The 17,710-nt window shown below is 46.6% G+C and overlaps 1 protein-coding gene across 1 annotated transcript in view; it reads left to right on the top strand.

The window, feature by feature from the left end:
- Positions 1–707: 707 nt before the first annotated feature.
- Positions 708–17,710, top strand: part of LOC122941832 (pancreatic lipase-related protein 2-like) — a 124,539-nt gene continuing 107,536 nt past the window's right edge. The window contains exons 1-3 of the mRNA XM_044299291.1: positions 708–730; positions 1,253–1,310; positions 2,429–2,477. Coding sequence (XP_044155226.1) covers positions 2,429–2,477 — 49 coding nt within the window. The 5' untranslated portion in view covers positions 708–730; positions 1,253–1,310. The remainder of the gene's footprint in view (positions 731–1,252; positions 1,311–2,428; positions 2,478–17,710) is intronic.

Here is a 17,710-nt window from a genome sequence, read left to right on the forward strand (position 1 = left end):
CTCCCTGCTGCTGTGTGCACAGGGCACAGGGAGAGTGTGAGGTCCTATTCACCCTGATAGAGCTCTATTAGGGTGAATAGGACAAGGGTTCTAGCCCCTAAGGAGGCTAATAAAAAGTAAAAAAATAAAAATAATTTAAACACCCCCCCCCCCTCAAAATATATCACATATCGCACATGCCTAAAATTATATCGCAATATAGATTTTAGGCCATATCACCCACCCCTAATACACACATCACTTATCAGCTTCATCCTATCAGTATGTGATCTATAGACACACATCTCTTTTTGACTACATTATATTAGTATTTTGCGCACAGAACCGTCTATAAATTATTATTTTTGTCTAAAGTTTCTTTTACTCTGAATACAGATCTCTATCATTTATCATCTCCATCATATCATAAACTGACTTTACCCGGGAAACATTTCTTATTTGTTGTTTTATTCTTCAGTTTTAAGATTTGTCTGTGATTTTTGCCAAAGGGAAGAACATTCCAGAAGGAAGTTGGCAGCGCTTTAGATTAGTGCTTTGATGTCTGTTGGATGTTCTGTACATATAGAGATGCCACTGCTTCCCTGTTCTCTGTGGAACATTAAATACACCCTTTAATTACCAGGCGGATTAGTACGTGGCATGACACGTGGGGAAATTCGTATATATCCTGGGGCAAACTCATCTCCTACAGTCACCGACTGCTCAGTCTCTGCAGCTGGTACCGAGTCAGGTGAGTGCGGCTCTCTGCAGTATCTGAAGCATCATCAAGTCAAGGTGATATACACTGCATACTATAGATAGATAGATAGATAGATAGATAGATACAGAGATATGAGATAGATAGATAGATAGATAGATAGATAGATAGATAGATAGATAGAAAAGATAGATAGATAGATAGATAGATAGATAGATAGATAGATAGATAGATAGATAGATAGATAGGAGATAGATAGATAGAAGATATACGATAGAGAGATAGATAGAGAGATAGATGGAAGAGATAGATAGATAGATAGATAGGAGATAGATAGATAGATAGATAGGAGATAGATAGATAGATAGATAGAAGATATACGATAGAGAGATAGATAGATAGATAGATAGATAGATAGAAGATATACGATAGAGAGATAGATAGATAGATAATAGATAGAGAGATAGATAGATAGGAGATAGATAGATAGATAATAGATAGATAGGAGATAGATAGATTTGATTCTTTACTTTTTTCTTTCCGCTCTTTCTCCAGGTTGATTTTTCGCCGCCGCACATTTCTCTGTGAAATATCTGGAAGGATCTGGAGGAAGGTAGATATGGGCAGGTCACTCCACGATGGGAGCAGTGATCTGGGGGGGGGGGGGATCTGGAAGATGGAAGAAGTGAAATATGGAAGTTCTGGGAGATGGGAGCAGTGATCTATGGGTGTCCTGGGAAAAGGAGTTGTGATCTATGGGAGTCTTGGAGATTAGGGGCTGTGATCTGCGGGGGTCAGGAAGATAGATGCAGTGATTTATGGAAGTCCTGGGAGATGAGGGGCTGTGATCTAAGGGTGGGGGGGGGGGGGAGCATCAGGATGAAGGAGCCTGTGATCTAATGAAGGGTTCTGGGAGATACGGGCTCTCATTTTTGGGGGTCCTGAAACATGGAGTCTGTGATCTACAGGGGTCCTCAGAGATGGAGGGCTGTGGTCTATGAAGGTCTTGAAAGATAATGGGGTTCTGCTCTTTGAAGGTTCTGGTTGATGAGGAAGCTGTACAAGCTACAGCACATGTGGGCACCACGGTGGCTCAGTGGTTAGCACTGGTGCTTTGTAGCGCTGGGGTCCTAGGTTTAAATCCAACCAAGGACAACATCTACATGGAGGAAAGCTTGATGCTAATGTCTGTAAAGCGCTACAGAAAATGTCAGCTCTACATAAGTACATAAATTAAATCAGTAATAAACTGAGGTCTGTGTTTTGACAATGTTAGATGAAAAATCTCATTACCATGAAATCTCCTATAGAAGACCCCCAAAGACTCATGAATCCCCATAGACCTCCTATAAACTCCCACAGGCATTCATAAGCTCCCTACTAGATGCATACATACCCTCAAAACCCCCATAGATCACATACATTCCCATGGACCCTCCTAGAATCATGCAAACCTTCATAAATCCCATAGATCATCATAGGTCCCCATAAATCATCCTAGAACCATGTAGACTCTCATATTCCCCCACAGACCCAACACAGACTCTCATAAACCCCATAGACCCACAAAAACCCCCAATAGACTAGCATAAATCCCCAGAGGACATTCTAAACCATCAGAGACCCTCATAAACCTCATGGATCCTGAAACTCCAATAGACCCTCACAATAGACCGTCATGAACCACCACAGATCCTCAGGGTGTGACCATTGATGCTTTTTTCCCCCCAGATGTTTCCGCCATTTCTGAGGCTCTTCTTCGTGGTCGTCTTCGTACAAGGTAAGAAATCTAGGGACCTGAGGGCAGCAGTCTTCAACCTCCAGCTATAAAACTACAACTCTCATCATTCCCTCAGAGCCACAAACTGAAGAGTAGTGAAAAGTTCAGCTCCTTTCTAATATACATTTTGTTTCTCATCATTTACAAGATCTCTGCTGGCTGTCAGCAAATTAAATGTCCTTGTTTACGCTCAAAGGTTGAAATCCATCCTCACGTAGTTCTGCTCACACAGCAGAGGGTTTGTTATAACGTGTCAGTGTAGATAATCTCAGATGAGCTAAACCTTTCAGACAACTTTCTCTCCTGAAATTAATACTAATCCAGTACTGCACTTCCCTACTCAATAACTGTCCCAATATTATCGGCACCATGGAATACTGTGTGCGCTTGTTATAAGCCGCAGTGTATGTTCCATTGGGCAGCTGCTGGGCAATTAACCCTTTCAACCCCGGGCCAGTTTTCACCTTCCTGCCCAGGCCATTTTTAGCAAATCTGACACGTGTCACTGTATGTGCTGATAACTTAACGCTTTTACGTATCCAGGCCATTCTGAGAATGTTATTGTACTTCATGACAGTGGTAAAAAATTTCCAAATTTCCAAATTTAAATTTCTCAACTTTTGTAATAGATAGTAATAACTCCAAAAATAGTTATTACTTTACATTCCCCATATGTCTACTTTATGTTTGGATCATTTTGTGAATGCCATTGTATTTTTTGGGGATGTTACAAGGCTTAGAAGTTTAGAAGCAAATCTTGAAATTTTTCACAAAATTTCCAAAACACACTTTTTAAGGACCAGTTCAGGTCTGAAGTCACTTTGTGAGGCTTACATAATAGAAACCACCCATAAATGACCCCATTCTAGAAATTACAACTCTCACGGTATTCAAAACTGATTTTACAAATGTCGTTAACCCTTTAGGTGTTCCACAAGAATTAATGGAAAATTGAGATGAAATTTCACAGTTTTGGCAGAATTTCCATTTTAATTCATTTTTTTCCGCTAACAAAGCAAGGGTTAACAGCCAAACAAAACTCAATATTTATTACCCTGATTCTGTAGTTTACAGAAACACCCCATATGTGCTCGTAAACTGCTGTACGGGCACAGGGCAGGGCGCAGAAGGAAAAGAACGCCACTGTTTTTGGGAAGCAGATTTCACTGGGATAATTTTAAGCTGCCATGTCACATTTGAAGACCCCCTGATGCGCCCCTAGAGTAGAAACTTCCAAAAAATGATCCCATTTTGGAAACTATGGGATAAGGTGGCAGTTTAGTTAGTAGTATTTTAGGGTACATATGATTTTTGGTTGCTCTATATTACACTTTTTGTGAGGAAAAGTAACAGAAAATGGCTGTTTTGGCTCTGTTTTTATTTTTTGTTATTTACAGTGTTCATCTGTTAAATCACATGGTATTTTTATAGAGCAGGTTGTTACGGACGCTACAATACCAAATATGACTACCTTTTTTGATTGTTTCAGTTTTACATAATAAAACATTTTTGAAAAAAATAATTTTTTAGTGTCTCCATATTTTCAGGAGATTGTCTTAGGTAGGGTCTAACATTTTGCGGGATGAAATTACGATTTGATATCCTATTGGTATGATTTTGGGGTGCGTATGACTTTTTAATCGCTTGCTACTACACTTTTTGTTATGTAAGGTGACAAAAAATGAATTTTTGACACATTTTTTTTTACCTTGTTCACCTGAGGGGTTAGATCATGTGGTATTTTTATAGAGCAGGTTGTTACGGATGCAGCAATACCTAATATGTCTGCTTTTTTTATTTTTCTACATTTAACACAATAAAAGCAGTTTTGAAACAAAACAAATCATGTTTTTTGTCTTAAGTAGGGGCTTTTTGATCGCTTGATGTTGCACTTTTAGTGATGTAATGTGACCAAAAAAAGATTTTTTTTAGCACAGTTTTTATTAACTTTTTTTGGTGGTGTTCACCTGAGGGGTTAGGACATGTTATTTTTTTATAGAGCCGGTCGATACTGATGCGGTGATACCTAATATGCATAGTTTTCTTTTTTTCCCTTTTAAAAAAAATTTTTAATTACTTTATTTTGGGAAAAGGACGCTTTCTTTTTTTTTCTTGAAACTTTAAATTTTTTTGTAAAACTTTATTTTTTTAACTTTTTTTTTTACACTTTCTTTTTTGTCCCATTCTGGTACTTCAACTTTTGGGGGTCTGATCCCCTTTACAATGCATGACTCTACTTCTGTAATGTGATGCATTGGCTGTAAGTGTATTACCAGTGTAATACAGGGGACTGGATCTCACAAGCTGTCACAGATGGCATCGGGCTGCCTTCCCTGCCATCGCCTCCCCGTCACAGCAGCGCGGGGACCCAATGGAAGCCCTCTCCCTCATACACACATCCCACATGCCACGGTCAGCGCTGACCCGGCACATCAAGGGTTAATGCGCCGGCATCAGTGTTTTCACCGATGCCGGCGCATATAGCAGGGGTCCGGCTATCAGTGACTGCCGGACCCCTGCAGCTTATCGGGCGGGCGCAGCTCCTACACCCACCCGATCAGCCCGCCTTAATAGTACGGCACTGGGTGGCAAGTCACGTCCCGCTGCACCGTACTATTACGGCGCTGGTCGGGAAGGGGTCAAAGATGGCGCCTGCCAGCAGCGGGCCCCATAGCCACTGGGTTTCTGCTGTTTCTGTGGATGCATGCGATCTGCCCAATGTCTGATCACATACATTTAACCCCTCAGGTGCCAAAGTCAAATGTAAGCAGGGCATCAGAGCCGTCTGAAAGCGGGAGCCCCGAGCTCTGACACCTGTAACAGTGTTCCCCGGCTGAGACCGGGGAACCTGTTATGGTACAGTAATAGTTGGAAGCCTCACGTAGGCTTCGGAAGATATTACTGGTATATACCCATACAGGCCAGCAGGTGGCAGCACTGGGTTTGTAGTTTGTAAATGGAGTGGGCTATAATGGGTTTTTAGCCATCACATAAACAATGGGCAATCTAATGATATGATAAAAAAAAAGATAATTCTTTTAAACTTTTTTTTATATTTTTATAACCTTAACAAAAAGTCGAAATCAACCCCCTTTCCCCTAAATAAAAATACAAGTACATTAAAAAAGTACAGACGATGGACATCGCTGCATGTGAAAACAGCCGTACAATTAAAATCTAACAATACTTACCCCATACGATATGCAATGAAAAAATAAATTGTTACTTCACCTCCCCCCAAAAAATTATTAAAAAGTGATCAAAATAATGCACACATTTCAAAATGGTATCACTAAGGGCCCTTTCACACTTGCGTTGTCCGGATCCGGCGTGTACTCCACTTGCCGGAATTACACGCTGGATCCGGAAAAACGCAAGTATACGGAAAGCATTTGAAGACGGATCCGTCTTCAAAATGCGTTCAGTGTTACTATGACACCCAGGACGCTATTAAAGTCCTGGTTGCCATAGTAGGAGCGGGGAGCGGGGGAGCGGTATACTTACAGTCCGCGCGGCTCCCGGGGCGCTCCAGAATGACGTCAGAGCGCCCCATGCGCATGGATGACGGTCCATGTGATCACGTGATCCATGCGCGTGGGGCGCCCTGACGTCACTCTGGAGCGCCCCGGGAGCCGCGCGGGCGGTAAGTAAGCTGCTCCCTCGCTCCCCGCTACACTTTACCATGGCTGCCAGGACTTTAGCGTCCTGGCAGCCATGGTAACCATTCAGAAAAAGCTAAACGTCGGATCCGGCAATGCGCCGAAACGACGTTTAGCTTAAGGCCGGATCTGGATCAATGCCTTTCAATGGGCATTCATTCCGGATCCGGCCTTGCGGCAAGTGTTCAGGATTTTTGGCCGGAGCAAAAAGCGCAGCATGCTGCAGTATTTTCTCCGGCCAAAAAACGTTCCGGTCCGGAACTGAAGACATCCTGATGCATCCTGAACGGATTACACTCCATTCAGGATGCATTAGGATAATCCTGATCAGGATTCTTCCGGCATAGAGCCCCGACGACGGAACTCTATGCCGGATCCGGACAATGCAAGTGTGAAAGGGGCCTAAAAAGTACAGATTACTTTGCATAGGGAATGCCCTAAAAAAACTAAACTGTAGCAGAATAGTTATTTTTTTTCCAATTCCACCCTTTTTCTAATTTTTTTTCAGATCCCCACTGCATCATATGCAATATTAAATAGTGCCATTAGAAAGTACAACTTGTCCCGCAAAAAATAAGTCCTCATAAGGCTACGGAAAAATAAAAAAGTTATGTCACTGCGAAGGCGAGGAGTGAAAAATGAAAACACAAAAATCGAAAATCATAAAGGTCCTCTAAGGGTTAATCTTATGATCCTGATCCAATCTTGTCTCAATAAAAAATAAAATTAGATTAAAACACAAGATGTGGGGCCCCATCAAAAATTGCGGTCACTACTGAGTCTCCATTAAGACTGCGCATCCACAAAATATGGTACCAAACCACAGCGCCGCTGATGAATTAGACTCGGCGTATTGCTCTTAGTCTGACATCTGGTGGTAGTTTATCAGTACGACAGGTAGGTTGATCTAATTAGTATGTGCATGAAAATGTGGCACAAGCTGAAAATAGGCGCATGTATCCACGAAGGGCAACGTCTTAGGCAAAAAAATAGCGCAACTCCGACAAAGACAAGTCCACCAACCCTGGACTGAAGTAGAAATTAGGCAATTTTTGAGATTAAAACAGGCGTAAAATAAGTGTAGGTCAGAAAATAGGGAGAAAACTTCAGAATTTGTTTAAAAATCTAAATAGGTGTTCAAAAAAGGCTTAATAACCTCCAAAACATTTTTTTCACCTTGTGCAATAGCAAGTGGTCAAAAAGTACCGACAATGTTACCAATGAAAATGTCAACCCACCCCGCAAAAAATAAGCCCCCACACAAGATAATCGGCAGAATTTTTTTTAAATATATGGTTCTCAGAAAATGGAGACTCAAACAGGATAATTTTAAAAAATGCTTTGCGTAAAAGTGGCAAAATGCAAAAAAAAAAAAAAGCTAAATAAAAAGAGGTCATAAAGTTGTATGTAACCTAAAATAGAACCAATGATAAAGCTCCATTGAGAGAAAATATATGGTTGTCAGGAAATGGCTGCACTGGTCTCCAGAAGCTGATCAATGGCAACATGCGCTCCTTCCATTCTGATCTATGCCGTGTGCCCTAAAAGAAATTTATGACCACATATGGGGTATTGCCATGTTCAGGAGTAGAGTTGAGCGAACCCGAACTTTAGGTTTTTCGGCACCCGGACCCGAACCCAAACATTTACGTAAAAGTTCGGGTTTGTCGCTTTCTTGGCGCTTTTTGAAAGGCTGCACAGCAGCCAATCAACAAGCGTCATACTACTTGCCCCAAGAGGCCGTCACAGCCATGCCTACTATTGGCATGGCTGTGATTGGCCAGAGCACCATGTGACCCCGCCTCTATTTAAGCTGGAGTCACGTAGCGCCGCCCGTCACTCTGCTCTGATCAGTGTAGGGAGAGGTTGCAGCTGCTGCTGTGAGGGAGAGATCAGGGAGAAATCTTATCAAGAACTGGTTTATGTACTCAGCGATTTACAGAAAATCAATTTTTTTAAGCCTGCCCTGAGCCAACTACTGCTGAAAATCGGCAGCCAATACATAATCGGCAGCCATTGTATGCAACAATAGTGCACCAGCACAGGCTATCTGCATGTCTGCAAGTCCAGAAATACAGCTTTTTGCTTACTGGGGTTAAAAAAAACCTTTTTCTTCATATAGTGCACATCTGGGATTAGACGTACATAAGTGAGTGTCACATTTAGGCCAGAAATACGGCTTTTTGGTTACTGGGGTGAAAAACCCCTCTGATATACTGCACATCTGGGATTAGAGGTGCATAAGTTACTGTGAAATTTAAGCCACAAATACCGCTGTCATATAGAGTTTAAAAAAAGAAATTTGAGTGCAATCCCCTACATCAGGGTTTTTATTGGCAGTTAATTATTTTTAACAGCCTTAACCACTTTTTACTTTGCTTGGTGAACGCAAACTATGAGGCAAACATCTAATAAGGGACATGGTCGTGGTGGTGGTGTTGGTGGACCCTCTGGTGCAGGAAGAGGACGTGGCCGTTCTGCCACAGCCACACGTCCTAGTGTACCAACTACCTCAGGTCCCAGTAGCCGCCAGAATTTACAGCGATATTTGGTGGGGCCCAATGCCGTTCTAAGGATGGTAAGGCCTGAGCAGGTACAGGCATTAGTCAATTGGGTGGCCGACAGTGGATCCAGCACGTTCACATTATCTCCCACCCAGTCTTCTGCAGAAAGCGCACAGATGGCGCCTGAAAACCAACCCCATCAGTCTGTCACATCACCCCCATGCATACCAGGGAAACTGTCTCAGCCTCAAGTTATGCAGCAGTCTCTTATGCTGTTTGAAGACTCCGCTGGCAGGGTTTCCCAAGGGCATCCACCTAGCCCTTCCCCAGCGGTGGAAGACATAGAATGCACTGACGCACAACCACTTATGTTTCCTGATGATGAGGACATGGGAATACCACCTCAGCATGTCTCTGATGATGACGAAACACAGGTGCCAACTGCTGCGTCTTTCTGCAGTGTGCAGACTGAACAAGAGGTCAGGGATCAAGACTGGGTGGAAGACGATGCAGGGGACGATGAGGTCCTAGACCCCACATGGAATGAAGGTCGTGCCACTGACTTTCACAGTTCGGAGGAAGAGGCAGTGGTGAGACCGAGCCAACAGCGTAGCAAAAGAGGGAGCAGTGGGCAAAAGCAGAACACCCGCCGCCAAGAGACTCCGCCTGCTACTGACCGCCGCCATCTGGGACCGAGCACCCCAAAGGCAGCTTCAAGGAGTTCCCTGGCATGGCACTTCTTCACACAATTGCAGTACGCCGCCCTTCAGGGTGAGGCGAATAGTAAGGTCACAGGGGTAGTTACTAACCGAGGGTGGTTGTAGTACTCACAGTCTTTTGTATACCCTGGGCAGACATACAGCAGTGATGGAGAGGCTGGCACAGGGGGCCTCTGGGGCGCTCTCTGTGTATAGGGACCAGGCCTGATGGTAGATGAGGTGCCCTGGATGTTGCAGGTGTTTTTAATGTGCCGGTGGCAAGATCCCTTTAAATTCGTGACGCCAGTGCCTGTAAAGGTGGCACACCGATTGATGGTAGGAATAATTGAGGAACACGATGTTGTGGTGAACCAAAACACTTCCTTTTACTGGAAACAAATAACTATTTACAGTCTTTTGGTAAAGTTCCATATGTGAGCGGCAGTCACTAGCACGCTTATACAAATGGCAGGTACAATGTTCTTTCAAGATACTCAGAGGGTTAAACACTTACAGATCAGGTTGCACTTTTCCTCAGAATCCTGTCTGTCTTTATCCCTGGCCCTGAATGCCAGCATTTCTAAACTACTGGCCTATGAAATGCTGTCATTTAGGCTGGTGGACACAGACAGCTTCAAACAGCTCATGTCGCTTGCTGTCCCACAGTATGTTGTTCCCAGCCGCCACTACTTCTCCAAGAGAGCCGTGCCTTCCCTGCACAACCAAGTATCCGATAAAATCAAGTGTGCACTGCGCAACGCCATCTGTGGCAAGGTCCACCTAACCACAGATACGTGGACCAGTAAGCACGGCCAGGGACGCTATATCTCCCTAACTGCACACTGGGTAAATGTAGTGGCGGCTGGGCCCCAGGCGGAGAGCTGTTTGGCGCACGTCCTTCCGCCGCCAAGGATCGCAGGGCAACATTCTTTGCCTCCTGTTGCCACCTCTTCCTACTCGGCTTCCTCCTCCTCTTCTACCACCTCCTCATCCGGTCAGCGACACACCTTCACCACCAACTTCAGCACAGCCAGTGGTAAACGTCAGCAGGCCATTCTGAAACGGATGCGTTTGGGGACAGGCCCCACACCGCACAGGAGTTGTGGCGGGGTATACAGCAACAGACCGACGAGTGGTTGCTGCCGGTGAGCCTCAAGCCCGGCCTGGTGGTGTGCGATAATGGGCGAAATCTCGTTGCAGCTCTGGGACTAGCCGGTTTGACGCACATCCCTGGCCTGGCGCATGTGCTGAATTTGGTGGTGCAGAAGTTCATTCACAACTACCCCGACATGTCAGAGCTGCTGCATAAAGTGCGGGCCGTCTGTTTGCGCTTCCGGCGTTCACATCCTGCTGCTGCTCGCCTGTCTGCGCTACAGCGTAACTTCGGCCTTCCCGCTCACCGCCTCATATGCGACGTGCCCACCAGGTGGAACTCCACCTTGCACATGCTGGACAGACTGTGCGAGCAGCAGCAGGCCATAGTGGAGTTTCAGCTGCAGCACGCACGGGTCAGTCGCACTACAGAACAGCACCACTTCACCACCAATGACTGGGCCTCCATGCGAGACCTGTGTGCCCTGTTGCGCTGTTTCGAGTACTCCACCAACATGGCCAGTGGCGATGACGCCGTTATCAGCGTTACAATACCACTTCTATGTCTCCTTGAGAAAACACTTAGGGCGATGATGGAAGAGGAGGTGGCCCAGGAGGAGGAGGAGGAGGAGGAGGAGGAAGAGGGGTCATCTCTAACACTTTCAGGTCAGTCTTTTAGAAGTGACTCAGAGGGAGGATTTTTGCAACAGCAGAGGCCAGGTACAAATGTGCCCAGCCAGGGCCCACTACTGGAGGATGAGGAGGAGGAGGATGAGGAGGAGGAGGAGGAGGATGAGGATGAAGCATGTTCACAGGCATCCAACGCAGCTCGGGCCCATCACTGGTGCGTGGCTGGGGGATACGGAGGACGCAGACGATGCGCCTCCCACAGAGGACAGCTTGTCCTTACCCCTGGGCAGCCTGGCACACATGAGCGACTACATGCTGCAGTGCCTGCGCAACGACAGCAGAGTTGCCCACATTTTAACGTGTGCGGACTACTGGGTTGCCACCCTGCTGGATCCATGCTACAAAGACAATGTGCCGTTTTTAATTCCCTCACTGGAGCGTGAACGGAAAATGCGCGACTACAGGCGCACGCTGGTAAACGCGCTCCTGAGAGCATTCCCGACTGACGCCGGGGACAAGTGGAAGCACAAGGCGAAGGCAGGGAAGGAGGAAGAGGTCGCCAAGGCAGCTGTGTCACGGCCAGCAGGGTTAGCATGGCCGACATGTGGAAAAGCTTTGTCACCTCGCCGCTACAACCGGCCCCAACTGCTGATATGGAGCGTGTTAGCAGGAGGCAGCATTTCACCAATATGGTGGAGCAGTATGTGTGCACATGCCTACACGGACTGACTGATGGTTCGGCCCCATTCAACTTCTGGGTCTCCAAACTGTCCACATGGCCTGAGCTTGCCCTGTATGCCTTGGAGGTGCTGGCCTGCCCTGCAGCCAGTGTACTCTCTGAATGTGTATTCAGCTCGGCAGGAGGCGTCATTACAGACAGACGCAGCCGCCTGTCCACAGCCAACGTGGACAAGCTGACATTTATTAAAATGTACCAGGCCTGGATCCCTCAGGACTTGTCTGTACCTTGTGCAGAATAGACAGTTCTAACAGCCTCAATCATGTGCCAGTAAAAGTATTTATACAGCTAAAAAAAAACAAAAAACGCATACTTACCTCAGCGATGTGATGAAGGCCTCTTCCGGCCTGTGTCCCGTGCTGTACGGCTCAGGCGGCGCGATGAAGTCATCGCGCCGCCTGCGCCGGCCTCTGATAGGCTTCTGGCCTAGTGCCTGCAGCCTATCAGACCCGCACCGCACGCAAGTTTTTAAGAGGGACAACAGGGTCCAGAGCCGGGCCAGCCGCACCGCCAGCTCTGCCGGGAAGGGGGGCAATTGCGGGCTGCTGCCTGATGTGCTGGCAGCACTGCTGGGCCTATTTTCACTCAGGGGCCTTGAGCTGCATGTTCAGCCCTATGTTAATCCGGCCTTGGGGTACCTTAGTATGCCTTCAAATGCAGGATGGCACCCAACAACCATTCCAGCAAAATCTGCCCTACAAAAACCATATTGCTCTCCTTCCCTTCTGTGCCCTGCCGTGTGCCCATACAGCGATTTCTGACCACTAGAGATGAGCGAATTTTTCAAAAATTCAATTAGCCGGTTGTCCGAATTGTTTTGAAAAAATTTGGTTCCATCCGAATATATTCGTAAAAAAATGGCTATTTCCTGGCTGCAGAGAGCCTGTATAGCAGTGTAGAGCACTGTGCCTGTATAGCGGTGTAGAACACTGTGCCTGTATAGCGGTGTAGAACACTGTGCCTGTATAGCGGTGTAGAGCACTGTGCCTGTATAGCGGTGTAGAACACTGTGCCTGTATAGTGGTGTAGAACACTGTGCCTGTATAGCGGTATAGAACACTGTGCCTGTAGAGCGGTGTAGAACACTGTGCCTGCAGAGCGGTGTAGAACACTGTGCCTGTATAGCGGTGTAGAGCACTGTGCCTGTATAGCGGTGTAGAGCACTAGGCCTGTATAGCGGTGTAGAGCACTGTGCCTGTATAGTGGTGTAGAACACTGTGCCTGTACAGTGGTGTAGAACACTGTGCCTGTACAGCGGTGTAGAACACTGTGCCTGTATAGTGGTGTAGAACACTGTGCCTGTACAGTGGTGTAGAACACTGTGCCTGTATAGTGGTGTAGAACACTGTGCCTGTATAGGGGTGTAGAACACTGTGCCTGTATAGTGGTGTAGAACACTGTGCCTGTATAGTGGTGTAGAACACTGTGCCTGTATAGCGGTGTAGAACACTGTGCCTGTATAGCGGTGTAGAACACTGTGCCTGTATAGTGGTGTAGAACACTGTGCCTGTATAGGGGTGTAGAACACTGTGCCTGTATAGTGGTGTAGAACACTGTGCCTGTATAGTGGTGTAGAACACTGTGCCTGTATAGCGGTGTAGAACACTGTGCCTGTAAAGCGGTGTAGAACACTGTGCCTGTAAAGCGGTGTAGAACACTATGCCTGTATAGTTGTGTAGAACACTGTGCCTGTATAGTGGTGTAGAACACTGTGCCTGTATAGTGGTGTAGAACACCGTGCCTGTATAGTGGTGTAGAATAGAACACTGTGCCTGTATAGAGGTGTAGAACACTGTGCCTGTATAGCGGTGTAGAACACTGCGCCTGTATAGTGGTGTAGAACACTGTGCCTGTATAGTGGTGTAGAACACTGTGCCTGTATAGTATTGTAGAACACCGTGCCTGTATAGCGGTGTAGAACACTGTGCCTGTATAGCGGTGTAGAACACTGTGTCTGTATAGCGGTGTAGAACACTGTGCCTGTATAGGGGTGTAGAACACTGTGTCTGTATAGTGGTGTAGAACACTGTGCCTGTATAGTGGTGTAGAACACTGTGCCTGTATAGCGGTGTAGAACACTGTGCCTGTATAGTGGTGTAGAACACTGTGCCTGTATAGTGGTGTAGAATACTGTGCCTGTATAGTGGTGTAGAACACTGTGCCTGTATAGCGGTGTAGAACACTGTGCCTGTATAGTGGTATAGAACACTGTGCCTGTATAGTGGTGTAGAACACTGTGCCTGTATAGTGGTGTAGAACACTGTGCCTGTATAGTGATGTAGAACACTGTGCCTGTATAGTGGTGTAGAACACTGTGTCTGTATAGTGGTGTAGAGCACTGTGTCTGTATAGCGGTGTAGGACACTGTGCCTGTATAGCGGTGTAGAGCACTGTGCCTGTATAGTGGTGTAGTACACTGTGTCTGTATAGCGGTGTAGAACACTGTGTCTGTATAGTGGTGTAGTACACTGTGTCTGTATAGTGGTGTAGTACACTGTGTCTGTATAGTGGTGTAGAGCACTGTGCCTGTATAGCGGTGTAGAGCACTGTGCCTGTATAGCGGTGTAGAACACTGTGCCTCTATAGCGGTGTAGAACACTATGCCTGTATAGCGGTGTAGAGCACTGTGCCTGTATAGCGGTGTAGAACACTGTGCCTGTATAGTGGTGTAGAACACTGTGCCTGTATAGCGGTATAGAACACTGTGCCTGTAGAGCGGTGTAGAACACTGTGCCTGTAGAGCGGTGTAGAACACTGTGCCTGCAGAGCGGTGTAGAACACTGTGCCTGTATAGCGGTGTAGAGCACTGTGCCTGTATAGCGGTGTAGAACACTGTGCCTGTATAGGGGTGTAGAACACTGTGCCTGTATAGAGGTGTAGAACACTGTGCCTGTATAGTGGTGTAGAACACTGTGCCTGTATAGCGGTGTAGAACACTGTGCCTGTAAAGCGGTGTAGAACACTGTGCCTGTAAAGCGGTGTAGAACACTATGCCTGTATAGTTGTGTAGAACACTGTGCCTGTATAGTGGTGTAGAACACTGTGCCTGTATAGTGGTGTAGAACACCGTGCCTGTATAGTGGTGTAGAATAGAACACTGTGCCTGTATAGAGGTGTAGAACACTGTGCCTGTATAGCGGTGTAGAACACTGCGCCTGTATAGTGGTGTAGAACACTGTGCCTGTATAGTGGTGTAGAACACTGTGCCTGTATAGTGGTGTAGAACACCGTGCCTGTATAGCGGTGTAGAACACTGTGCCTGTATAGCGGTGTAGAACACTGTGTCTGTATAGCGGTGTAGAACACTGTGCCTGTATAGGGGTGTAGAACACTGTGTCTGTATAGTGGTGTAGAACACTGTGCCTGTATAGTGGTGTAGAACACTGTGCCTGTATAGCGGTGTAGAACACTGTGCCTGTATAGTGGTGTAAAACACTGTGCCTGTATAGTGGTGTAGAATACTGTGCCTGTATAGTGGTGTAGAACACTGTGCCTGTATAGCGGTGTAGAACACTGTGCCTGTATAGTGGTGTAGAACACTGTGCCTGTATAGTGGTGTAGAACACTGTGCCTGTATAGTGGTGTAGAACACTGTGCCTGTATAGTGGTGTAGAACACTGTGCCTGTATAGTGATGTAGAACACTGTGCCTGTATAGTGGTGTAGAACACTGTGTCTGTATAGTGGTGTAGAGCACTGTGTCTGTATAGCGGTGTAGGACACTGTGCCTGTATAGCGGTGTAGAGCACTGTGCCTGTATAGTGGTGTAGTACACTGTGTCTGTATAGCGGTGTAGAACACTGTGTCTGTATAGTGGTGTAGTACACTGTGTCTGTATAGTGGTGTAGTACACTGTGTCTGTATAGTGGTGTAGAGCACTGTGCCTGTATAGCGGTGTAGAGCACTGTGCCTGTATAGCGGTGTAGAACACTGTGCCTCTATAGCGGTGTACTGTACTTTTATAGCGGTGTAGAACACTGTGCCTGTATAGCGGTGTAGAACACTGTGCCTGTATAGCGGTGTAGGACACTGTGCCTGTATAGCGGTGTAGAGCATTGTGCCTGTATAGTGGTGTAGTACACTGTGTCTGTATAGCGGTGTAGAACACTGTGTCTGTATAGTGGTGTAGTACACTGTGTCTGTATAGTGGTGTAGTACACTGTGTCTGTATAGTGGTGTAGAGCACTGTGCCTGTATAGCGGTGTAGAGCACTGTGCCTGTATAGCGGTGTAGAACACTGTGCCTCTATAGCGGTGTACTGTACTTTTATAGCGGTGTAGAACACTGTGCCTTGCAATAACACACATAGGGAGTCTGCTGTGGTAGTGAAATAATACTGTGAGTCCATATGACATGCAGATGACAAGCGTCGCTCTTAGAATCACTACACACCTCACTTATTTGGGCAGTCACGGGGCCAAATAACTCAAGTGTGAACTTAGCCTTACAGGTCGATGTTAGCGTCAAGGAGAAGCGCACTCCTTTTACACCATCGTCAGCTGATTCCACATAGATGTCTACAGAACCTGTTCTAGTAAACGCTTATACAAGTAGAGCCCCCGACAGAGTGGAGAGGGGGTCAGCAGTAAGGTTGTGGTGACATCACTGATTATTTTGTCCTTCCTCTGATCCGCCAGAACAATAACCCCAAAAACCGGATCCTGTCTGTGGAGCATCCGCCTTCACTCGTTCAGCATTTGGTCAGTAATCCATCAGTGTTGCTAATGCCCAAAAAAACAGGAGTGGATCCAAAACAGAGATGACATGTGAATGGAATATTTGCATGTCTTCTGTGTTTTGTACCCACTCCTGCTTTTGTCTACCAAATCATAACCCAATTCTGATAGGACCATACAGGCCTTACAGCTGCTACACAGACAGGATTCGTTGTGTGTCTCATTTTTCCTTCCTTCTGACAGATCAGAAAAATTGTCAAATAAATGATGATGTCAGCCAGGCCGAAAGGTAAAATAGTGGGCCAGTCATAAAGTGGGGAGGGTGGGAACAGCATGATAAGTCCACAGAGTGGCCCTATGACATAGTGGTGAGGTGGAAGCAGCATGAGGAGGCCACAGACTGGCACAATGACAGAATGTGGAGGTGGCGGCAGCATCAGGAGGCCACAAAGTGGCAAGGTGACATAGTGTGGAGGTGGCAGCAGCATGAGGAGACCACAGAGTGGCACAATGACAGAGTCTGGAGGTGGCGGCAGCATCAGGAGGCCGCAGAGTAGCACAATGAAGGAGTGTGGAGGTGGCAGCAGCATGAGGAGACCACAGAGGAGCATAATGACAGAGTCTGGAGGTGGCAGCTGCATCAGGAGGTCACAGAGTGGCCCAATGACAGAGTCTGCAGGTGGCGGCAGCATTAGGAGGCAACAGAGTGGCACAATGACAGAGTCTGGAGGTGGTGGCAGCATCAGGAGGCCACAGAGTGGCAAGGTGACATAGTGTGGAGGTGGCAGCAGCATGAGGAGACCACAGAGTGGCACAATGACAGAGTCTGGAGGTGGCGGCAGCATCAGTAGGCCGCAGAGTGGCACAATCACAGAGTGTGGAGATGACAGCAGCATGAGGAGACCACAGAGTGGCACTATGACAGAGTCTGGAGGTGGCGGCAGCATCAGAAGGCCACAGAGTGGCAGGTTGACATACTGTGGAGGTGGCTGGTAATACCAGTACCCACTGAAGATGGTTGGTGAAAGAAAGAGCACTTGGTATCAGATGTGTAGCATCAGGAGGGTGACAGCATCAGAATAGTAGCTGAGGCAGGTAGCCAGAAGAAACCGCTCATTTGTCAAAATGTTGGTGTGGCACCATGGATGATCTAATCTGATGCATCGGGCATTGGTGGGTGGAAATCCTGGCTGATCCACGCCTGATTTATCTTGACAAAGGTCAGTCTCTCCACAT

This window comes from Bufo gargarizans, chromosome 6 (assembly GCF_014858855.1).
Source record: "Bufo gargarizans isolate SCDJY-AF-19 chromosome 6, ASM1485885v1, whole genome shotgun sequence".
NCBI classification, from domain to species: domain Eukaryota; kingdom Metazoa; phylum Chordata; class Amphibia; order Anura; family Bufonidae; genus Bufo; species Bufo gargarizans.